This window comes from Triturus cristatus, chromosome 2_1 (assembly GCF_964204655.1).
Source record: "Triturus cristatus chromosome 2_1, aTriCri1.1, whole genome shotgun sequence".
In the NCBI taxonomy this organism is placed as follows: domain Eukaryota; kingdom Metazoa; phylum Chordata; class Amphibia; order Caudata; family Salamandridae; genus Triturus; species Triturus cristatus.
In genome coordinates, this window is record NC_140581.1 from 498,085,365 (window position 1) to 498,111,326 (window position 25,962).

The 25,962-nt window shown below is 43.0% G+C and overlaps 1 protein-coding gene across 4 annotated transcripts in view; it reads right to left on the reverse strand.

The window, feature by feature from the left end:
• The window catches only part of BDP1 (BDP1 general transcription factor IIIB subunit), a 1,439,438-nt gene that overhangs the window by 696,936 nt on the left and 716,540 nt on the right, over nucleotides 1-25,962 (reverse strand). For all 4 annotated transcript variants that reach the window (XM_085632357.1, XM_085632359.1, XM_085632358.1 and 1 more), the window contains exon 25: nucleotides 2,053-2,240. In XM_085632357.1, the coding sequence (XP_085488483.1) occupies nucleotides 2,053-2,240 (188 nt within the window). The remainder of the gene's footprint in view (nucleotides 1-2,052; nucleotides 2,241-25,962) is intronic.

A 25,962-nucleotide genomic window follows, 5' to 3' on the forward strand; every position in this document is an offset into this window, starting at 1 on the left:
AAACCAAATGCTAAACTGAAGGACACCAAAAAGACCCAAGCAGGGGACACACCACAACCAAATTTTTGCTCCTTATAATAATTCCGTGAAAATTAAAAGTCGGATAGAAGACTTAAGACAGGAATAAGAATCACTGGATATATATTTTTAGAGCGTGTGAAACCACCCTGTGTAAATTTCCACATTGTATTTCCGTTGTCCGCGCAAATGTGAAGATTGCCATAATGCAATGAATCCGAAATTGAAGGACTGGGAATGAGAAATTAATGTTTGCTATGCTAGATAAAAGATGAAATATATTTTGGCAGAGGAGGTCGTAAGAAATTTGACAAAATTTGTAACAGATAGTCGATAGTAGAATAAAGGCATTACCAAAAGAAATTGAGAGATCAGACCGGAGACCAGTAAGCACCCGACCCACACACAGACAAACCATGATTCACTATATGGACATATAACCACATAAATAGAACTGCAACATAATCAATACCACACCATACCATATTGCTCTATTAAAAGAAGATGTGATCCTGAGGGAGTGGGAGGGGGATATGTGACAGCCTTGCTATGTATTGCTTGTTTGGCTTATTGTGTTCATGGTAAACTTAATAAAACACTAAATTACAAAAAAGAAAAATTGTCTCATGTGAAATATGCATATTATATCGCTATAGGTCTCGTATATATTAATAAAACACAGTAAACACAATTATGAGGCATTCAATAACTTGGACTGCGCTCTTGACACTGAAAATTGTGTCTGATTAAAGTAATGAACATGGGATATTTTGAAAGAGGACCGCAAGTTGCTGAACAAAAATGAGTAGCGCAATCCTGATGTGAATGAGGGTCTATCTGTTCTTCTGCTGGTGCCCAACTATAGTGCAGTCTTCCCCTTTTCAGAATTGGGAAGTCATGCTAGCCACTTGATATTTACACTCTCAAAAATATAAAGGGGACTTGCACTTCACAAGCTGGAAATGAAATGGGAAATGCTGCAGTTCATTTAGGTGCTAAATGGAGAAAGGCAGTGGCACTGGCTGGGACAAAACTGGACACTTCCATGGCAAATCATATGGTGCAGTGTACGGACTGAAATGACGACAGCCTACTGGTGTATCTCTCCTCTGGCTTTGCTGAATGATCTAGCTGACTTGAATTAGTAGGCTTTACAACTTTATCACCATTTTACATACCTTGTCAGTTTAGTTTCCATTACAAACATTTCAGAATTGTTTGCACTTGTAATTAAGATAAATAGGTCAAACAAATACCGTTTGCTTACATCTTACTTTGGAAAGCAAGATCTCTAAATCTAACCCTGCAAATGTACATCAAGTTGAGTGAAAATGCCCCCTTGCTCGACACTTCATATAAAATAACTATCAGCAGTTACCTAGCAGCTATTTGGGAACAAAGACAAGTAGATGGTATGTGAAAAGACTTAAATAAAAAATATTAAGTCTGGAAAAATCCCGCCATGAAGCCAGGGAGTCTCTACTATTGGACAATCACAGCTGAAAAGACTATAAACTACTGGGTATGGTGGGTAGAACATAGGAGGCCATAGAGACATGGCACCGTTGATTACTGTAAATATTGTGGTCTATGTGAATTCAAATAATTCTTTTAATCATAGGTATGACGAATGTTTGGTTAGTACTTCATTTTGGTATTCTTCAATTGAAATTCTTCTAAATAAATGCAGTTGTTATGCCTAAGGAGAGAAATAAAAATGTTAAAATCAGCCTATGTCATATAGGAAGTGATGTTCTTATAGAGACAAACGTACTACTGGTACGGGATTAAGGAAATATTTCTTGTCATTACTGACAATCCAAACACTTTCAACAATGTCATAAGTTCGGGGAGTGACTTCAAATATCATATGTTCTTGCACCCTACTACAGACATCTAACAAAGATAAGTGCGTTTGGTGGGACAAAATTGTTAAAAAAATACAGAGAAATCATATCAGCATACTAGAATCCGATATGGTAACCTCACTGGAATTCTTTATTATTTTTAAAGGTGTTAAAGGTCAATTCTTACCTCACAGCTAGATCAGAATCCTGTATTTTGGAGTGGACAGATGAAGAATCCACCCTTTGGTCAGTACTCTGTGAACCCGGTAACGTATTTGATGATTCAATACTTTCTTGGCTCAATGAGGACTTCTCTGAAATACCATTGTCTACCTCAATCAATGGTTCTGGAACAGGCTTGCATTCAATTGTAGTCTAAATCAATGTTGTTGGAAATACAAAAAAATCCAAGTAAATGATTTAAACAAACACACACTGACGGAAAACACACAGTTCTATGAATGTACATTGATTTGTTTCTCTACTAGGACCTAACTTTTTCAAGCTAATCCCATTATTCATGACACAATACTAACATAGCTGAAGTTAAACAGTGCTATCACGTTACCAATTTAACGCAGTGATAGTATTCATTCAGAGTTTAGGCCATAACATTTTATGCAGAATTATTGCTTCCCATACTCTCAAAATTATTTACTTTGAAATGCTATCAATCAATACAGAATTAATTGGACTGAGCTGTTAAATAAAAAGAGGAGTTGTTTATTTGTTATCAGTACTGGAAGACAGAATAAATTACACAAATACAAATCTATACAGATCGATTTTTTTTATTAGCATGTAACGGTTTTGAAAAAGTTTAAAAATGTAATGCACTGATTGCAGCACCTAGATCTAGTCTCCATCTTCCCAGCTGCAGCAAGTCCTTCACTATAGCTTCCTATATTAATTATTTGAGGTTTATATAGAACGACCCAATCTCTGCCAATGTAAGTGCAATACAAACAATATTCAATAAGACAATTTTTACTTACCCAGCAAGCATGTGTTCATGGTATGCAGTGGTGCCGCTTCACATGCTGTGCATAGTCCTGCCATCTAGTGTGGGCCAGATGTGCGCAAGTTGTTCGTCTTGGAAAAGTCGTTCTAGTCAATGGTATCTTGACTTCTCCTCTTGCTGGAAATGTGCGTGGTCATCGACACCATTGTTAAGATTGTTTACTTGCATGGGTGAATATGCAAAGTGATGTATAGAAGATGTCCATGTAAAAAGAGGAAAGTGAGATAGAAAAGAACCCTGCACCAGTCACAGGCATCTGGGAAGAAGGGTGGGCGCATGTGAATCGACAGCACTACGTGCCACAAACGGATGCTTACTGGGTAAGTAATATTTTCCGTTTGAGGCATGTGGGGCTGTAGATAGACATGCTATGCAGAGACTGTAAAGCAGTCCTCCCAGAAGCAGTAGTTGCAGTAGATTGAAAAAGTGTACGGAGTACTGCCTGGCCAACCTTAGCTTGTTGGTGGGCTTGCACATCTACATAGTAATGTTTTGTAAAAACAAAAGTGTAGGCAAATATCCCTGACCAATTCATCCATAGTGCATTGCTCCTGGGCTGTGGGAACCTGGACGTGAAGCTTGGGCATCTAGCGGTTTCTGCCGTGGCGAAGAGGTCTATCTCTGGGAATCCCCAATGGCAGATGTACTGGAGGAGGATTCGAGGGTGGAGTTCCCACGTGTGGACTTGTTGCTGCATTCTGCTGAGGAGGTCCTCAAAGTTACTGTTCACTCCTGGAGGGTACTCCATAAGGAGATGGATCTTGTGGCGGAAAGCCCACTGCCAAATGCTCTGGGCTAGGTGAGAAAGCTGGGAAGATCGGGTGCTGCCTTGGTTCCGAAGAGAATACATGGCTACCTTGCCAGTTAAGTGAGGAAGGAAAGTCTTCAATGCAAGGTAAATAGCTAGCAGGTCCAGGTAGTTGATGTGGAGACCCTGGTGACTGAGCTCCAACTGGCTTTGGACAGTCAGGAACTGTAAATGCACACCCCATCCCATGAGGGAGGTGTCTTTTGCAATGGTCCTCTGCGGAACTGGGTTGGGGAAAGGTCGCCCTTGCAACAGGTTGTTGGTGTTCCACCACTGCAGCGAGCAACAAGTGTGGCAGCTGATCAACAGTCGATCGTCCCAATGACACTCCAATTGAGACCACTGGTGCGCTAAGCACTCCTGCAACGGACGAATATGTAACCTGGCATGGGGCACTACGGCAATACAGGAGGTCTTCATGGCGATGAGGCGCATGACTGTCCTGAATGTGAGTTGATTATCTAGTTGAAAATGAGTTACTAGTGCCTGGAAGGACTGTATCCTGGCAGCGTTTGGATAGGTCATGTCAACTTCTGAGCTGAGGATTGCCACGAGAGAGGGCTGTATCCGAAAGGGTTGGAGATAGGATTCTATAGCATTTAGGGTAAACCCGAGCTAATGGAGGAGGTTTATCATTACCTATGTAAATTCGCAGCAGTTCTGATGGGTGGCACTCTTGATGAGTCAGTCGTCCAGACAGGGGAAGACATGGACGCCTTGCCTGCACAGATGAGCCGTCACAACTGCGACGCACTTAGTAAACACCCTGGGTGCAGTGGGAGGACTGCTGTGCCTGTGGATGATGGTAAGACATGAAGGCCTTGGGGGAAGTGGTCTCTGAGCCTCCACGGTAGGGCTGCGGTGAAAGGTACCACGGAGAGTAGGTGTCCATAACTTTCGCCATCTCCATATCTTTCTTTATTTTTTCAGAATCTGGTCAACCTTTAGCCTGAACAGACGTTGGCAATCAAGAGGCAGGTTGAGAAAGTTTTGCTTCACTCCCAGCTTGAAGCCAGAGATACGGAGCCAGCCATGGCAAGCAGAAGGGCACTGTAGTTGATCCCATTAGTAGCAGAGTCAGTGGCATCTAATGTGCAGCTGATGGTGATGTTGGAAATCTGCTTTCCCTCAGAGATGATCTCTTAGCCCCTTTTCCTGTGGTCCTTTAGAAGATGTTGGAGGAGCTCCTTCATCTCGTTCCAATGGGCACGGTCATATTGGAAGAGCAGCCCAATAGATTTTGCAATCCATCACTGGTTGGCTGATTGAGCAGCTACCGTCTTACCCACAGCATCTATACATTTGCTCTCTTTATCTGGCGGAGAGGCATCAATAGTAACCTGTGAGTTAGCCCTTTTACAGGCGGCAGTGACAAGCAGGGAGTTGGGTGGGAGCTGGCCACAAATGTAAAGGGGGTGAGTAGGGGAAGCTTTGTATTTTTTGTTCACTTAGGGTGTGAGGACCCCAACGTGGACGGAGTCCTGAAATATGTCAAGTGTGTGACACAACATGCTCCAGAGCATGGGGAGGTAGTGGGTGGAGGACAGGGTCTCAAAAAAGAAGTCCTCCTACAAAGGCTCAGTGTGGAGATCCATTTTTAGGAAGAAGGCAGCCCTACCAATGAGTTCATGGTGAGACATGGAGTCATCAGGAGGGGATGGACGGGCAGGGTAAAGGTCCCGGATCTGTGTCCCCGGTGGGTGAGCATCATAGGGGTCCCAGGGATCGACCCGAGAAGGAGTGCCAAGAGTATTCCCTCTCCCCTTGGAGCCCAAGTCTGAGTAAGGTCACCCCCTAGGGTGTATAGGAAAGGAGGTCACCTGAAGAAGTGGGTGTGGAAGGTGAGCGCTGTGGAGCAGGTTGAGGTGGTGGTAGTGGGAGAGCGACGGACAAGGGGCTATTAGGCTTGTCCACTTTTTTGCGCTACTTAGGTGGAGGTGCCATGTCCAAGGCTTCCTCGCAGGACAGCTGACATTTTGACAACCGATTGGTAGGCCCCAGAGGGCGGACTCAAATCCGGCCCATGTGGGGATATACCATGAAGTATTTTTGTCCGGCGTTGACCTCCTCTTGCAGCTTAAGGAGGATCGGCTTAATGGCACCCAAGCCAAGGCCGGTCTTGGTGGTTGGCACTGAGGCTCTCAGCTCAAACGCTGATTTTGATGCCAAAGGTAATGACTCTGAAATCAAGATGGTTCTTAGGCGTGTGTGGGCGGAGCCAAAGCTGTCAACCTCAATGGTTTCTTCAGTGCCTAGCCGGACCTGGGTGTTACATAGGAAGGTGGTGGTTGGTGGAGACCATGGCCCAAAGGCAGTGGTGACCCGACAGCCTGTCTCTGGTGCTCTAGAGCAGCTGGATGACCCTTGGAAAGGGGCTGCTCAGCCTGTGAGCTGTTCCGAGGGCAAGGGAGTACCGTACTCACGACTGGCTGAACTGGTGGAACATCCTCAATCAGCAGATCAGAGCTGAAGGTTTTGCCGAAAAAGAAAGCTTCCTCGTCTTCAGCTGGTAGTTGTAGGTGGTGTTTGGCCCCTCGATATCATCGGGATCAAAGAGGTCCAGGTGTCATCTCCACTCCAACTTGTAGCCCAATGGTCACAGAGGGTCTTCTTGGAGCGGAACAGGTCTCAGGCAACCTTGCTGTGCTCGTGAGAGAGGCACAAATTACAGACCTGATGGAGATCAATCTGAGGGTATTTCTTGTGTCAGCGAGGAAAGTAGTGGAATGGCGTTGGCATTTGTGCTATCAAGGTGGAAGCATGGTTGGGGGTGTGAGGGGAGTTAGATGAGGTTTGGAGACGGAATGAGGTCCCGAAGGGTGAAGGCCCACGTGGGGCTAAAATTGACCCGAAATGAACCCGTTTAAAGCTAGAGTCATTGACCCGAGACAAATAGAAAAGAGGAATGTGATTGAGAAACAATAGATGTCATAATATGCACAGCAAGTGTATCTACAGCCACATATGCCTCGAACATATATCATATGAAGATCCAAGTTTCTAACTTAAGAGCAGCTTGCTTATTATCATCATGAAGACCATATGAAGTCAGGGTCATTTACATTTTAGGTTTTTCAACTTTAGTTCCTAAGGTCTACCTTACTTGTGTAAGCTAGACTTGGTGTATTGTTGTTGAGTAGAGGTGTAAAGAATTATAGGAAGAGTACGCAAGGTATGCTGGTACAGTGAAATATTTCCTTACATACCCCAAAGGATTTCTCATCTGGGTCTATGGAGAGTCACTCGCTCAGTCAGTAAAATCATCCCATGGAGCCCATCCAAGGAGCACTTAAAGTTGAGGTGGTGTCATATATCAAAGCATTTACAGAGGCTGTTACAGAGAAAACTGCCATGCCCTTAAATAAGTGCAGTGTGGAGATACAAACATCTTCAAATTGGGCAGGATTAGCCGAAAGAACAGGGAATTGTACCTTCATTTTCTTGTGAATGTTGCTAGCTCTTGAGAAAAAAGAACCATTTGACACCCTAAATGATATGTTAACAACAGATAAAATCAGAGTTGTAACTAAAAGTGAAGAAGCGTGACGAAAACACAAAATGGCACCTCACCATGTCTACAGAGTCACACCACCATGCTTCATGCACTGGCTGGCTTAGGAAGGTGAAAAGGGGTTGGGACCCAAATTTACGTATGGATAGATGCCTTAGGTTCCAGATACCTGATGGTCATAGGTAACACTTATGAATGGAGCTAGCTACCTCAAACCAGGGATCTGATACCAGCATCTGGTGATTACAGTCCTTACAGGCTTTAAACCCATTCTTAGGCATGACAATATCAAAGGCACATAAGGAAGGCAAAAAAGAAAAAGAGAATGATCAGTATTTGTCAACCACCATTGTATTGTATCTGACTCTCATACAAAAGTAACAGATTCCATAAGGGGAGGTACCATGTATAGTCTCTGTGAATGGGAGGCATACAATAAAATTAATCTGTGGATCTTGGATTAGGCTCCCTACTGTCAAAGCAAACTATTTGACCAAGCTGTATTTGCTACAGTGTTTATAAACACTGTTTTTTAACTACTGAACTAGATATAAATACCCCTATCTATGCCTGTCACTTTCACATATCTTTCTTTTCTTCAGGTAGTATCAGTGAGAATATAGGTGTCATCGTGCAATAAGACTCTTGTCTATTCCCAACTAAAGAAGAGAATGGATTTATTTTCTTTGTCTTCTTTGAAAATGTTAATTTAAACTAAAGAAGAGAATGGGATGAAGAAAAAACACTTTATAAATCTACTGAACGATCAGCAAGCAAAATTTCATGTATACATGTTGGCGAGGTAGAAGAATAAAAGGAGACAGTATAAAAACAACAAAAAAAGATTGCTTCCCATTTGAACCCTCACTGGAAATTTTGCTCTTTGTTAGAGAAAAATAAGCGGATTGGAATAATACCAAGCCTGGCAAGAAACTTGAACTTTACGGAGGGGTGCCTTTTCTTGGTTTGCTGTACATCCATTCGACAGTTTTTGAGAAATTAGGGATAGAAAAATCAGGTCAAAAATAAATTATCCTCAATAGACAAGGAAGCTTTTTCTCACATCTTCCGATCTGGGTCCAAGATCTCTGAGTGGCTGGACGCATGAGAAAGATTTCTGCTGTAGCTGCCAGTGCAGGATACAAGGCATGGTCCCAACATTCTGAGGAAGAAAAAAAGGTCATGTAACAGCGTAGTGTAACCAAACCATGACCGCCCAGGCCTAGGAAGAGAACCTGCAAAACCTTCTCCTCCCCTCCTAAAAGTCCAAAAAGGTAAAGGAAAAAACAAAGATTTCATTTGTTGCCCTCGGTTTACAAGTTTGGCCCAGAGTTCACAAACTTCACATGAGTGAGGTGCCCAACACTTGCGTACTTGCGGATTCTAATCCAACTTCATGGGCTAATCAAACTGTGGACCCATACTGAGTCCCCTACGACAGTTCATAGATTCTGTAGTCTACTGTAGTTTGTCTACTCTGTACAGAGTTCGAAGAGTACATTTGCTAGAATTGAGCAGCGTAAGTCTGGGGACTCAATTTAAAATCTGCAAACTCCAGAAACTTACAATACCGCATACATTTTTAAAATGTAGTAAATCCTCACAAGAATTTTGCATAGGAGGGGGCTTGTATCAGACTGTGGTTTAGAGGGTGCAGTTCTAAGTGACCAAAACATTTTCAAAATGCAGCTAGTCTGCAAACTGCACGAAGTGCAATGAGGACAGAACTTTCAATATAGTTAGCAGACTTGGAACAAAAAACTGAGTTGTAACTCAGTGGGCACAGGGTCAAGACTGATTTGCATATGGCTGACTCTAAACTGGAATGGCATGGTGAGCAAATAAACGATGGATTTAGGCCCAGATCTTTGTACTGGGGTGAATGTATGACATTGTTCTGCATCCTGTCCATCAATAGTTCTTTTTGCATTTGTCAACCCGAGTGGGACGGGTATGCCCAGACGTGGTTCCTGTGCTCTCCATGCCACTGGAGTCAAGCTATATTGGCTGATGTGGGGTGAAACCCCGAAACCGGTCCTAGGATGCTTGTTTCCAGTCTGGGGAGGACCTGGCCTGGCAGTTCGGGCTGGACTCTTCCTAGTGGGCACAGGGTCAAGACTGCTCTGCATATGGCCGGGTCTAAACTGAAATGGCATGGTGAGCAAAAAAACGATGTATTTAGTCCCAGATCTCTGTAATGGGGCGAATGTATGACATTGTTCTGTATCCTGTTTATCAATTGGTGTTTTTGCATTTGTCACCCGAGTGGGACGGGTATGCCCAAACGTGGGTCCCGTGCTCTCCATGCCACTGGAGTCAAGCTATATTGGCTGATGTGGGGTGAAACCCCGAAACCGGTCTGTGGCGCGGTGGAGAAGCAAACAGGGACTCGTGTTTGAATTCATTGTAGTGATTTTTATTAAGTTCCTTACAGGGGGGCTAAATGTTAGGGACACTGTCTCTCATGTACTCTATGGCCATTTCCACATAGCCCTTAAGTCCTTTGTCTTTCCTCAGAGAACGTCTTGTTGGGCCCTCCGTCTGTCTTCTGGCTGTGTCTCGGTATGCCAGGCACTCCGGAATCAATCCAACGAAAAGGTAAAAAAGAAATCAAAAAAGAAATGTCAGGATGTGCTTTGATCCGTTTGGTTTTGTACAGGGGAAAGGAGTGAGGGGAGGTATCACCTTGCCAGCACCAGTGCTCTCAGTGTCTCCGCTAAGTGACAGCCGTTACGCGTGTTTACATCAAAACAGGCTCCGTTTAGCGCTGTTCTCTGCTTTCTCCACCCGAAGTCCCCTTTGAGACTCCCGTCCCTTTTCCCCACAGGATTCCCAGGCGGCCCCGTACCTTGTATAGCCACGTCCCTCCCGGAACGTAACTGGCATCTGCGTGTTGCGGGGTAGAGTTCAGCTCCCTCTTTGGCTCCCGCTTGTTATCGGCTCTTCCTTCGGGGTCCGGCACGCTGTCTTCCTTGACTTGAGCTTCCACCGCGTCTTGGGTCCCAGGTGCTACAATGAAGGTCCGCACCACTTCGCTTCTCGCTGGGTTTCCTTCTTCCTGTTTGGGAGCTCGCGATGCGCACCCCCAGTAGAACCCTTCCTCCTCTTTCATGCTGCGAGGATCACATGACTCCGTCACGTGATCAGACGGCTGTTCCCACAGGGAGAGCCTCTTAAAGGGATATCCCAGTTCTTGTTCCACAGGGGGTGTGTGCAAATAAAGGAGAGGACACGGAGAAAGATAAGCGGGGAAGCATTCTGAGGTGATGTACTGGGTTCCTACTGGTTGCGGCATCGCTTCCTCACACGGTCCTAGGCTTGTTTCCAGTCGAGGGAGGACCTGGCCAGGCAGTTCGGGCTGGACTCTTCCCAGTGGGCACAGGGTCAAGACTGATTTGCATATGGCTGGGTCTAAACTGGAATGGCATGGTGAGCAAAAAAACGTTAGATTTAGGTCCAGATCTCTGTACTGGGGTGAATGTATGACATTGTTTTGCATCCTGTCCCTCAATTGTTCTTTTTGCATTTGTCACACTGAGTGGGACGGGTATGCCCAGACGTGGGTCCCGTGCTCTCCATGCCACTGGAGTCCAGCTATATTGGCTGATGAGGGGTGAAACCCCGAAACCGGTCCTAGAATTCTTGTTTCCAGTCCGGGGCGGACCTGGCTTGGCAGTTCGGGCTGGACTGTTCCCAGTGGGCACAGGGTCAAGACTGATTTGCATATGGCTGGGTCTAAACTGGAATGGCATGGTGAGCAAAAAAACGTTAGATTTATGTCCAGATCTCTGTACTGGGGTGAATGTATGACATTGTTTTGCATCCTGTCCCTCAATTGTTCTTTTTGCATTTGTCAACCCGAGTGGGATGGGTATGCCCAGACGTAGGTCCCGTTCTCTCCATGCCACTGGAGTCAAGCTATCTTGGCTGATGAGGGGTGAAACCCCGAAACCGGTCCTAGGATGCTTGTTTCCAGTCCAGGGAGGACCTGGCCTGGCAGTTCGGGCTGGACTGTTCCCAGTGGTCACAGTGGGGATACCTAAGCCTCTCCTCAATCAGTTGATCATGTTACACACAGATACCGGAGTCCAAATTAAGCTGGGAACTGGGACACACCTCTCACGGCGAATCAACACCTCCAAAGGCTAAAACAAGGGTGTGTACGAGCTCCCATGCTTTTTAACCTTTTTTTTAGCAGACCTCCCAGGGGAAATGGATAATAGTATATTGCATGCCTCACGCCTGGGAAATATCTCGCTGTCCAATCTCCTATATGCAAACGATCTGGTTCTAATAAGCCAGACCCCAATTGGCCTCCAACATCTGTTGGATACCACTAATACATTTTCGCACTGTAATGGCCTACATATTAATTTAAAGAAAACAAAAATGATGGCAGTGAACTACAACAAGACCAAGAAAATACTGTAGTACCTAGATGGGCATAGTCTAACCAACTATAAGTATCTCGGAGTTCTACTCGACAGTAGAGGCTTGTATAAACCCCAATTGGAGGCCTTGAGACGGAAGGGCACTATGTGCTGCCATGCAATGAAATCCTTGAAGAAAGTCCTACCAGATTGAACGTTAGATCCCCTATTACAGGCAATTCGAGCACGGCTGCAGCCGATGCTCACATATGGGAATGAACCAATACAAGGAAAAGATGCGACTGCTTTAGACAAAAAAATTGGTAGGTCATATAGAACAATCTTTCGGCTACCAAATTATGTGTTACCTACACAAATACGCCTGGAATTCGGCCTTCAGAAGCAATCTGTGGAAAGACGCGGTGCCTACATAAAAAGCTGGCACAAGATCAGAGGCTCGAGCAGGGATCCCTAAATGCACATCTGTGGGTTGAACTGCTACATCGAGAGAACTCTCCCGCCAGAGAGTACCTGCTAGAATCATTGGAAAGGCTTGAATTGATTAACCTCTGGGAAACCCCCATAGATCATAAGAGCTTCAAAAAGGTCGTAACTAAAGTAACACAAGCATTGGCATAGCCAATAGGTCTCGCCTTTGGGACCTTATAAGTGTTTAACCATGCAACAGTTAATGTTGTTGCACTAAGATATTGTGCTGCATAACTAAATACTTATAAGATCCCAAAAGTGAGACCTATTGGCTATGCCAATGCTTGTTACAATAGGTAGAGAAATAGGATTATTCATCAACAAAATAAAAAACAGTAAATTCATTGCTAAAGTACCTCAAAGACGGTTATGGCTCAAATGTGCATCTGACCTAGGAATAAAAAACGCACACTGCACTGTATGGCACGTAGCCTCAGATAGTTCAAAGTGTGTCGCATACCTATGCAAAACCCAAAGCACTGATTTAATATACCTAAAATTGTGAAAGCTAATCACTATGTTTTGTCAGACTCTATAAATATAATCATCTATTTGCCCACAGATTATTGTTTTTTTTGTACTGAAAGGCGAGCGTTAGAAGGCCCGATGAAACCAGGATTTCTCACCCAAAAAATTACAAATGTTATCTACATGTTTTCACGGTACAGAACAATGCACAGCGGCAGCCCTGTGTGGCCCCTGAACATTATTCTGAATTATGAAATCCCTGCCCGTCCCTTTCAATTCACCGGTGTAGGCCAGGAATGGTTAAGCCGTTTTCTACGACAGGCATATGCTGCGCACGCTTCTTGCAGGGGCCCGCATCTGGCGCATCAGCGCTATGCGACGTGACATGTGCTCCTCGAGGCCAGCCTGGATTTCCCTGGGTAGAAGCTTTGCTCTGGCATTGGCCCTGCACAGCTGCTGCCCGGGGCAGAGGTCGCGCGCACACTGTTTCCCAACACAAATTTTTACTTCTGATGGAATTGTAATTAAGCAATTCCAGTGCAGGGACTAAAATGTCCCGTCAACTTGCAAAGCATGAACATCCATGCCGCTGCTAATTAGAGAAGTAAAACGGTGTGCTATTTGCTCGATACTTGAACAATAATTACGGTTCTGTTTTGGTTGTACACACCTTATTCTTCCTTTTCCTCCCATTAAAAAACACCTTAACACTTACCATAATGCAGTGGGTGTAACCATGCCCTACCCTGACCCTCCCACAGGAGGGGTCATAGAGCTAGTCCCTCCCCTATCTTCAGTATAAGATAGGAAACCTTGTCACTGCAAAGTAGATAACCCTGGACGACGCTCTACAAATAAGAATCCTGACCCTTCGACGTTCCACTACCTTTGGAAGACAGAAGAATCTCGCTTGGAGTCAAGGAGTGACTCCCCTGCTTGGCAGGCACCAAAACTTTGAATCAACGGTCGCAAACGTTCCCGTTCCCGCCGGAGTCCGAAGTCCCTGCAGCCCCGGAAGTGGATTTCCTGACTTCTTGACGGCCATTGTGAGTCCTCAGCAGAGCTGAGGCGAGTGGACCCCACGAGTGACGAGGAACCGCAATACCTGGGAACCGCGCACTATTGTCGAGTGCAACCCCTTCACGATGTTCTACAAACTTGTGCTTTGGACCACTTGTGGCCCAAGCCTCCAGCAGGTTTTGCAGTGAAAATCAAAGGCCTACCCCGTCCCGAGTGACCGTGGGCTCTGTGAAGCATTTCCTCAAAGGCGTCTTCGTGATCCCTTGCCCGTTGGCTTGTGGGTCCCCCGAAGACTTTCTTATCGACTCAAAGGGCTCCCCTGGTTGCTCCAGGCCTGCCCTCACTTACCCTCGCTGGGTGAGTCCCTCAGACCTTGCTGGTCTGCACCATTGACTAAATTCACTTTCCACAAGACTTGCTGTTGCCAAGGCTTGTTGGCTTCAATCCGGTTGCCGACACCGCAGTCAGCTGCAGACGTCGTGGAACACTCCGAATCCAGCTGCTGGTTATCGTCGATCCTTCCTGGACCTCGTGAGCGAAGAGTCAAAACACCCTTGATCACCTGAAATCACCCGACTTCCGTGGGCATCCATCTTCCTGGCCCCGGGTCACTGGCAAGTGACTGTGAACACTGTCCCTTCAATTTTCAGGTCATCTGCATCTTGAATTCAGCCTCGGATTCCACCGGACACTTCTCCAGTCTTCACAAGCAGCAAATCTTCTTTGGTCTCCACAGACAACAGCGAAGCGACCCGACACCAAAAGACACCTATGCACCCGGCTTCCCTGGGTGAGGTAACTTGTGCATTCCGGTGCCCTAGTGTGTGTTGGCCCTCGAATTACTTACCTTGTAAGTAGCTTGCTTGTAGACTTCCTCGAAGTACCCTAAAACTTTAAAAATCAAATCACGACTTGCTCCATTGTAATCAATAGGGAACCCGCGGCTGTGTTCTCACACTGCATGCGTCTCTCGTGGGTCTGTTACTTACCTGCTTTTACTGCATTAGTGAAGCCCCAGGCCCTAGGCCTTGTCATTCTGCAAGTCGACTTTCCTAAACCTCTTTTTTAGTATATGGTCTTGTACGCCCCTAGGGCCCCAGCCATATTTGTGCTTAACTTATTGTGAAACGTTGATATTTGAATGTGTTCCTGGCTTCTAATCTCATAAAGAGATTAGTAGAGTGTGTCTAGAAATAAATACATATATGTTTGATACATATGCCTGTGTGGTGTCCTTTCATTTGGTAATTCAAGAGATTATAAGGTAAAACAAGCTGCTTTACATTCCTCTGAGACTTAGCCTGAAGGCTGCTCTCCACAGCTACCACTAGGATAGCTTTCTTTAAAAGGTTGTCTTAAACCTATCTACCATAAGAGTCGAATTGGACTGGTGCAAGGTGGCCACTATAACTTGTGACCAGCATATGCCAGGCAAACTTCTCACAAATAGTCAATAATAATACACTTTTTGCACAAGCACTTTATTCACAATGTTTTTATATGTACGTTATAAGGCTTGATCAGAAACTGTGAAGCATTGGCATTCTGTTCATATTTTCATACATTACAAAAAGGCTGAACAGACAAAATTATTGAGACTCATTTCAACCTCTACTTAAAACACAATAGTTGAAAGACTGGATTTTAAAGGTTATAGTGTGAACTGTGATAATGGTTTTTATCTTCCTTTGTTATCTTTTAACTTGTATTGTCTGAATGGGTTATTTTTATTATATATATATATATATATATATATATATATATATATATATATATATATATATATATATATATATATATTAACGCTCCAAATTCTTGAATTGTAAAGAATGTAAGCACTCACGGGTAGCGTGGCAACAGGTCATTTATTCCCGGAACAGACGCGTTTCGGCGGTCTGCCTTCCTCGGTGTTGACAACACACCAGGAAGCGCCATATTTTATACATTACATCTCCGCGTGGCATAATATAATAGACATGGACAGAGGACAGCGTACAGTGTGGGTGGAATCACCAGCGCCATCTTGTAATGTGTCGATATACATATATACAGTGCAAATCATACAATATATACATTATATACAAATTAATTCAAGGCGTTCCATGTGTTATTCACTTGTAATTCACGCCGAAATCAAATATAGATCAAACATCAAAACTCAAATTAATGTATCACTGAAAGATGGCTGCCATACCACCTCTATTCATGATTAAGCCGTGTATCGGCAATGCTCGTGATGATGCCGTGTATCGGCTTACACTAGCTGTCAAGAACTCCATGATTTAGTACAATTAATCTAGTCTTGACACAAATAGCAAATTGGTAATCAAAACGGCCACAACAGCAGGTTGCCGCAGCCAGAGGACAAAATCCATAACACTTACATTATATATCCTGATAAACTATTATTCTAGATAACATATTAATTTCCCAAATGCACTGACAGCTCTTCATTACTGTTAAGACCTGACGGAAATTTTGACTGAAGGTCAATAATGTAACGTGATTCTAACCTCTGCAGTTTCTGCAGGCGGTCGCCACCTCTGATATTTTCTGGGAATTAATCTAGACCGAAAAACTGTAAAACATTCTTACTACTTGGATGTTTTTCTTGATAATGTCTCGCTACAGGGTAAGAAGCATCCCCTTTCAATATCGCCCTCCTGTGTTCTAGTATTCTGATTTTCAACGAGTGAATGGTACTGCCTATATACAATAGGCCGCATGGGCAAACGAGACAGTAGACAGCATAGGGGGTACTACAAGTCAAAAACTTTCTAATGGGCTTTTTTAAATTCACATTGGGTATTGTGTAATTAAATACTCTATGGCTGTTAGAACAAGCCTTACACTTGCCACATGGAAAAAACCCTTGCATATCTTTCAAGGTGCCCTGTTGTGATGTTGGTTTGGTTAAATGACTGCTAACCAATCTATCTTTTAATGATCTTGCCTTTTTAAAGGTAATCATCGGATAATCAAATTGGAAAGACTGTATGAACGCGAAACAAGGAAGTGGTGGGAGGCCACCTCTCTACAGAGTTATGTGGACACTAATAGAGTTCCCAGAGGCTTAAGAGTGTACACTGTTCCCTCATATGAAAATCCTGACCCGAATTTATTATCAGAATGGGCAGAACACACTGCAAAGTATTGCCAGGGCACTCTTGATATTTTAGTAAAATACGCCTGGAGTGACCGAGAGAAAGCTTTGGAGGAGATCAAAACTCTAGAGGAGTTGTTAACGAAAGAGGAAGACAAAACACAAGTGGAAGAACTAATGAAGCAAATGAAAGCACGACTGCTGAAATATGAAGGCAAAATTAAAACCAGGAAACAAGAGAAATTTGAGCGCGATGAGAGGGACTATCTACAGGGAAGAGTACTAACCTTTGCGCGCAAATTTGATGGGCCACGACAAGAACTAACGCAAAGAAGCACAGCCAAAGCCAATGTACAAGTGGAAACGTCAGAATCCGATTTAACGGAGAATGAATCAGGAGACGAGCGGTCAAGACCTGTAGTGGAAGGAACTATGGGGCCGACTCCTTTTCACGACGAGTTCCAAATAATCAGGCAATCATGGCTGAGAGGCGGGAAGAACAAACCACCCGAATATCAAACAGGAGAACACGTCGATCAGGGTGGGGCCGGCAGAGGAAGATCCACGTGGATGCGCAAGAAGAGGAACTACAAGCGCCAATAGAAGAATCTAATCTGACAGTGGTTAATCTCACGTCGAAAGAACTAACAACTAGTGAGATTAAGGTACTTACCCTAGGACTGACCTTCTGTCCGACTAGCAAGTTGGAGTTCACGCAAACCAGGATTGACCTGTATAATTTCATTCGCAAATTGAAGCTACATAAATACTTTAAATTGAGGCCGAACTTAATGAAATCTACTTCGGCAGGAGCAAGGATTACTGCCACGGACATATTGACCTGCAATGATCTGTCTGGAGTGGAACTTCTGCAGAATCTGCACTCTGGCACATCCATTCAACGGAGTGTATCGGAAGATACGGCTGCAAGAGCAAAAGCGGTGGGCATTGAACAAGAACTGGAAGTAAGTCCCTTCAAATTAAAATCAACTTTTGTACCTCAAATGCCTTTTGATACTATAGATACATTTTCTGATACAATGGTGAAAGATCTAGTGAAATTCAGATGCAGGACTCAAAAATGCAATTCCGGTGAAAATTTGACAAAGGAGGAGAAGCAAGCACTTGATGGCTTATTGCAGGACACGTCAATCATAATCAAGCCTTCAGATAAAGGCGGCAATGTAGTGCTACAAACTAGGGAGCAATATTGTGCTGAAGCACTCAGACAATTATCGGATAACAACTACTACATCAAATCCTCTCGTGAACTCTATCAAACCAGTGTCCAGAGTTATGATCTGTTAATTAAAAAATGGTATGATAAATCCATGTTGGGGACTGATGAGTATCTATTTTTGAGGAAAACTACTCCACTGGTGGCAACATTTTATCATATCCCTAAAATCCACAAGGATAATGCTAATCCACCAGGTAGACCCATAGTCTCCTCACAAGGGAGTTTAACAGAACATATGTCCATGTTCATCGACCACTTTTTGTTCCCATTCGTGTCACAATTAAAATCATATGTGAGAGACACGAAAGACTTTTTGAGGAAAGTGAATAGCCTAAACTGGGACTCCAAGTATGTTTTAATGGTATTGGACATTACTAGTCTGTACACATGTATAAAACATGAAGATGGGATTCAAGCCGTCCAGTTTTTCCTCAATAGACGACAATTGAGATATGCGGAACATAATTCCATGTTGATTGAGTTTACAAGTTTTTGCCTTTCAAACAACATTTTTCTATTTGGTGATCAGTACTATAAACAAATCTCAGGGACTGCGATGGGCACTTGTTTCGCCCCCAGCTACGCCAACTTGTTGGTGGGCTGGTGGGAGGAACAGGTGTCCCGAACCTATGTAAAAGGAGAAGTGACAGGCCAGGTAAAAGCATGGTATCGTTATATCGATGACCTGTTCATTGTTTGGGAGGGCACCATTGAATCAGCGGAAGGATACATTGAGGATCTTAACACCAATAACCTTAATTTACACTTTTCAGGTACAGTAAGTCCAGTGGCAGTGGACTATCTGGACCTAAAGGTATTTATTTCTGAGGGGAAATTAGAAACATCCTTGTACCGTAAGGCCACAGCGGGGAATTCGATCCTCTTTGCGACTAGCAATCATCCCCCCAAACTGATACAGAGTATACCATATGGGGAGCTATTACGATTAAAACGTAATAGCTCCAGAACCTGTGATTTTGAATTGGCAGCTAGTCAATGTGTAAATAGATTTCGCATTAGAGGATATGGACAGGCATTACTTGAGACAACACTCAATAAAGTTAGAGATATTCCTAGACAACATCTGCTAGAAGAGAAGATAGTTACAAGGAAAGATTTGGTCGATACACATGAAGGCAAATTCAGGATGATTACGACATACTCTGCAGAGTCTAATTTCTTGAAAAGGATGTTAAGGAAAAATTGGCATATTTTGAAAAGTGATGCCATCATAGGGGATGATATTCCTGATTATCTGATTACCTTTAAAAAGGCAAGATCATTAAAAGATAGATTGGTTAGCAGTCATTTAACCAAACCAACATCACAACAGGGCACCTTGAAAGATATGCAAGGGTTTTTTCCATGTGGCAAGTGTAAGGCTTGTTCTAACAGCCATAGAGTATTTAATTACACAATACCCAATGTGAATTTAAAAAAGCCCATTAGAAAGCTTTTGACTTGTAGTACCCCCTATGCTGTCTACTGTCTCGTTTGCCCATGCGGCCTATTGTATATAGGCAGTACCATTCACTCGTTGAAAATCAGAATACTAGAACACAGGAGGGCGATATTGAAAGGGGATGCTTCTTACCCTGTAGCGAGACATTATCAAGAAAAACATCCAAGTAGTAAGAATGTTTTACAGTTTTTCGGTCTAGATTCTGTCCCAGAAAATATCAGAGGTGGCGACCGCCTGCAGAAACTGCGGAGGTTAGAATCACGTTACATTATTGACCTTCAGTCAAAATTTCCGTCAGGTCTTAACAGTAATGAAGAGCTGTCAGTGCATTTGGGAAATTAATATGTTATCTAGAATAATAGTTTATCAGGATATATAATGTAAGTGTTATGGATTTTGTCCTCTGGCTGCGGCAACCTGCTGTTGTGGCCGTTTTGATTACCAATTTGCTATTTGTGTCAAGACTAGATTAATTGTACTAAATCATGGAGTTCTTGACAGCTAGTGTAAGCCGATACACGGCATCATCACGAGCATTGCCGATACACGGCTTAATCATGAATAGAGGTGGTATGGCAGCCATCTTTCAGTGATACATTAATTTGAGTTTTGATGTTTGATCTATATTTGATTTCGGCGTGAATTACAAGTGAATAACACATGGAACGCCTTGAATTAATTTGTATATAATGTATATATTGTATGATTTGCACTGTATATATGTATATCGACACATTACAAGATGGCGCTGGTGATTCCACCCACACTGTACGCTGTCCTCTGTCCATGTCTATTATATTATGCCACGCGGAGATGTAATGTATAAAATATGGCGCTTCCTGGTGTGTTGTCAACACCGAGGAAGGCAGACCGCCGAAACGCGTCTGTTCCGGGAATAAATGACCTGTTGCCACGCTACCCGTGAGTGCTTACATTCTTTACAATTCAAGAATTTGGAGCGTTAATTATATACGGCAGGCACCGCCGTATTACAGCACCCGACCGCGAGTGACTCGTTTTTGGAGCATATATATATATATATATATATATGCTCCAAATGCACCAAAAACGAGTCACTCGCGGTCGGGTGCTGTAATACGGCGGTGCCTGCCGTATAAAATTAACGCTCCAAATTCTTGAATTGTAAAGAATGTAAGCACTCACGGATATATATATATATATATATATATATATATATATATATATATATATATATATATATATATATATATATATATATATATATATATATATATATATATATATATATATATATATATATATATATATATATATATATATATATATATATATATAATTTTTTTTCTTTTTAAATTGTGAGTTTTAATTAACTGTACAGTAAAATTACCTTATCAGTGGACACAGGGTAAGGACTGATTAGCATATGGCTGGGTCTAAACTGGAATGGCATGGTGAGCAAAAAAGCGATGGATTTAGGCCCAGATCTCTGTAATGGAGTGAATATATGACATTGTTCTGCATACTATCCATCAATTGTTCTTTTTGCATCTGTCACCCCTATAATAGTAATGCTTCTCAACATCAGAAGAGTGGGTGCTATCAACTTCTTCTAAAACCAGAATCCTCAATAGAGTAAAAATCATGAGACTCATTGCAGATTCCCGACCTTAAAAATATAACTTCACCAGATTTATTATATGTTGAATTCCTCACAAAGGAAGGCCCTGAACAATCTGAAGTAAGCTTAACAACATGGGGCACAGAGGAAATAGTGACCTTGATCTTAAAGTTCGGCAGTACATTTCAAATGTGAGGAACAACGCTTACGAAATACACTAAGCCTCAATATCCCCTCCCCTTGCTGCAGAGCACAAAAAAGTTAGATATCCCAGAAATGGTTCCGGTTTACTCAGTCCTGGGGGTGCCTGGGACAACTTGCCCATAAGACGTGTGGCTAAAACACAAACAAAGCCGACCAATAAACTTAACCCAACATCGGTGGGACTGGATTACACCTGCGTTAAATTGCCCCATCAAACCATGAATTAACCACCCACAAAAAACTGGGGCATCAAAGGAGGCATTACGCCTCCTGTCATAAAACACTACAGGGGCCAAAATTCTGTTGCAAGACGGTATCCCCCCAAAGGAATGGAAAAACTTTTAAATCATTGCCCTGCAAGAGACTTGATCAATAGTACCTTTGCCTGTGGAAGGCTACATCCACTACTACGTTATGGCCATAAAAACATAGCGCTATGAGAGACCAAAGGGGGGCTGGCAGTCCATATCTCACTTACCTTGGATATTATTTCAAAACAACTACCCTCTGTGGATCCAGGTCTCCAAATAATTAAATTCAGCAAATGGTACAAACAGAATAGGCTGCCAATTATGTTGTTCAATGTTCCTGCCCATCCTAACCCGATTAATAAGCAATCGCTTCAGGAAATCTTAATCTCCAGATTATCCGATGTCAAGTAAACCAACCCATCCTTGGACATAATCTTGACAGTGGACTGCAATACAAATGTAATTCACACCCCAGAAGAAGACGATATGCTGGCAGCTGAAAATCTATATTGGAACGTACAACCACAATCAAGCCCCACAGTTATCACAGCGATACAAAAGGAGAAAAGCTAGGGATGGCCCTGAAATTCTTGGATATGAAGATTACCAGATGATAATCAACTCAAAGTTACCTTTCATGGGTCAAACTCCCGGTCCATCATTGACTACATAATTTATTACCACTAATCCTATTGCTGCAACAATATGTAATTTAATACACCAGGTTTAGTGACTACTCCTATCAAATGCTTACACTTGGAATAAGCCCTTCAGTACATTAAAATCGATCAATTTAAAATGCCCGAAATGGAGTATTAATGCAGTAATAACACAATAGTAGACCTTGCTGTCTTAGCCAGGGAACTACTGAATGTCAGCACTGATACTTTAAGCAATCAAACTGCTGCATTGAAGGATTTTTGCGCTAACCTGTGAACCTACGCCGTCCGAGTCAAAAGAGGATTGCCGCTTAGGAAAAGAGGGAAAACAGGGGTTTAAAAAAGGAATTACAAAAGACCATCAGACTCTCAAGGAAAATAAATTGGCAATCTTTCCCCTGGGAAACACTAAAAACACGAAGAAAATAATATAAAAACAAATCTGGAAAAATAGGAGGTCCAACACAGAGGCATTCTGGACAAATCTGTTATACAACGCCAAGCAGACTAGTTCTAGGATGTTCTGGGAGACAATCAATGGGCTTGACAGACCAGTAAAAGCAGTAAATAATTCAAACATCTCAGAGGTAGCATGGGTAGCCCACCTTGCTCAAACATTTGCAACTAACAAATGTCACCCAGAATTCATGACTGTAGAATACAACCAAAATACTAACATGTTCATATACAACAAATTTGCATTTGTAACATCATGCCTAACTGCAGGTCCAACATAGCAGACAAGCAAATACATCCGAACCCAAGGTGAGGGAGACACGTACTCGCCATCAGAAGTCGAAAACATATTTGCCAGGCACCATGATGAAGCGCCAGGGTCAAAAGGCATTCTACAGGCCATCTTCAAAGAAGACATCCCCTTCAGGGCGAATACACTATCAGCATTATACAATGAGGTTCATCTAACAGGTTCCATCCCAGAGAGTTGGCATGGATAAATCAGTAAATCAGTCTTTAAAGGGGGGGGGGAATAGGTCCAATCCAGCCAACTACACGCTTATAGCGTTCCTGGATTCAGAAGCCAAATATTATGCCTCTCTACTATATTACTATACTAGCGGACCTCATTGAGTGGTCAAAAATGAACAAAGCTGTACCTGCAAATCAGACGGGATTCAGGAGAGGACTTGGCACCACAACAAACATCTTAGCAGCTTCCTTTTCACTCGATAGATGCAAGCGAATGAGAATGATTCAAAGCAGCAGTCAACTGTGTCAATTGTGGGATAGTCTGGAAAAAACTTAGAAAATGGAGAATCCCTCAAAAGCTGCTACGAGCCACTGAACAACTATACTCGAAAACCTGGATTCTAGTTAAGTTACTATCTTCCTAGATGACAACTCTGGATGAGATCAACAGTTCTAAATATCTGGGCATGTACCAGGAGAACAGAGGTAACGTTTTTCATCAAAAGCAGTAGATGGTGAAGAAAAGGAATGCCCTATTACACACCTTCAGAACTCTTGCAAAAAACCATTGCCATAGCTGGCAGTAATAGCAGCCAAACTGTTACTGCACCGTTGCCATGTGAGTACAGGATTCAGGGCTTTTGGACAGACTTCAGGGTAGTGCTTTTAGGTGGGTGTTGTACTTCCCTCCTGCAAAACTCCTCCCTGGCACAAATTTGACTGGCGTTTGGCTTACAAAGCAGGAAATTGGAAGAATGTCTACTTCAACAATGTGCTGGTATAAAATAAGGATGGATTAGGAAAGCTTTTTAAATAGGTCTTTATGGGCTGCCTTAGAAAAAGACCCACAACTTGCCTACTAAAAGTAATTGTATAGATCCTTGAAGTTGATGTACTTAACAAAACTTTGGGACAAGAAATTGCCCTTTCTGACCTTTAAGAGTGGTGAACAAGATGGTAAGAAGGCATTCACATCTGGAAGATAAAAATAACTGTAGTTGTCGATCTCACGCTGGATGGTGATCAAACATTATGGCAGCCTGAAACCATATTTAATATTACTTTCCCAGCACACACCAAGTGAAGGCCTTACTGTTTGGCCAATTACCTGGGTTGCCCAGCCAGCCGCTTTAAAAACAGAGTGGTCCAACCCCATGCAGACTTTGAGGTGCCGAAAAAGAGGACTTCATACATCTGGATTGTATATGCCCCATCTGCACAATCCTCGCACTACTCTACTAAAACAGTTTTAATGCCAGAGGCATTCGCACATGCAGAGAAGCCATAACAGCGAGTCTCAACCGAGCCAATCCTCAGGTGAACTGCAAACTAGTGAAATTCACACTATCACACGGACGTGCCCTCCACAAAGGTGGCTTGAATGCTGGCATAGTCTGTGTTAGGTCATGTGCTTAAGTAATATCTAGTATTGATGCCCTTTATTGTGGCACAGCTGACTGGTACAACTTTGCAATCGCCTGTTCCGAGCTCAGGGAGTTGGCCGATTAGACATATACAAGCGAAAACACCAGACTTCAATAGAACCTGACAGGCTGCTAGCGGAGAAGGCAAACAATTCGGACTGGCTCAGCTATCCTGTCGGACAGACTGGGACTAATCGCTTTTTAATAAGGAACACTATAAAAGGATAGGCGATGTTTTATATATTATTATGTACTGTTGCACTTTATTTTTTTTCTATTTCAGAAAAGTTTTATTAGATTTTTGTGTATAGATAATAAAGGAAACAAGCATTTGCAATGCAATAGGTCTCGCATTTGAGAGAGTGAGAGTTATTGGCATTGTAAATGACAATGTTTTTTATTTATGTGTTTTGGAAACCTGTAAGCGGTGTGTAAACACGCACTTTGTACTTATAGTCCTTGCTTACGAGAAGCAAGGCTGGCAGTAAAATAGGCGCAGTTTCTGCTAGCCTTGCTTCACGTAAGCAACAACTAGAAGTACAAAGTGCATGTTTACGCACTGCTTGCAGGTTTTCAGAACACATAAATAAAAAGCATTGTCATTTACAATACTAATAGCTCAAAATCCGGCAAATGCGAGACCCATCTCATTGCTAATGTTTGTTATGTAGCATTCGGAAATGCGATGAAAGCCTGGTAATCTTGAGGACTCAGAAAAACCCACCCCTTTCCGCTCCTCTGCAATATTCGTTGAACGTCTGGAAAAGTGCTGGTGTTTCCTGTGGCACCTCATAGAAAAATGCACATGACTTCATCTGCGAAGCAGCAGGAGAGATTGACAAACCGGTTACAAATTAAAGTCCTACAAAATAATACATGTACTTCTGACCGAAAGTATGTTTACAAATTGCTAAACTCATATTGTTTTGCAGATGGTAGTTTTTGACACCCAGGGATTGGAAACTGTCACATATGAACACAGTACGCAGCGGGAGACATTGCACCATGCCCCTCAATGTACACCTGCATATTTCATTTCAGAAACAATGCACCATCCAGTAACTACAATGACCATAATGCATTGGAACTGCAATGCTATAGGGAAGCAGAAAAAAAGGAACGACTACTGAAGCCAAGAAACACAGGTGTGGTATTAGTGTAAAGAGCTGTGTTGAAGTAACGTGAAGAAATGTATTACCAGGTGCATTGTCTTCTACAGGTAGGAATAGGCAGGTTAAGTTTATAGGTAGGGTATAGGTTGAGGAAAGGGGTAAAGAAAAAAACATATTTGAAGGAGAAGGGGAAAAGCATAAACTCAACGGTATAAAGAGGGCTTGAGTGAGGAGAGGAGGGAAAAGGGTTAAAGGTGTTGGGGCTTTTAACAGACCAAAGCTTTCATTGATTTATGAAAACAAGTACTGAAAAACCCTCGTCATGAGGTGTGTTGAGAATGGCGAGTCAGCACTACCTTGAATGGGAATCAAACAGCCCAGTTGTCCTGTTATAGAATGAGTAGACCCCACTTCCGACATGGAACACT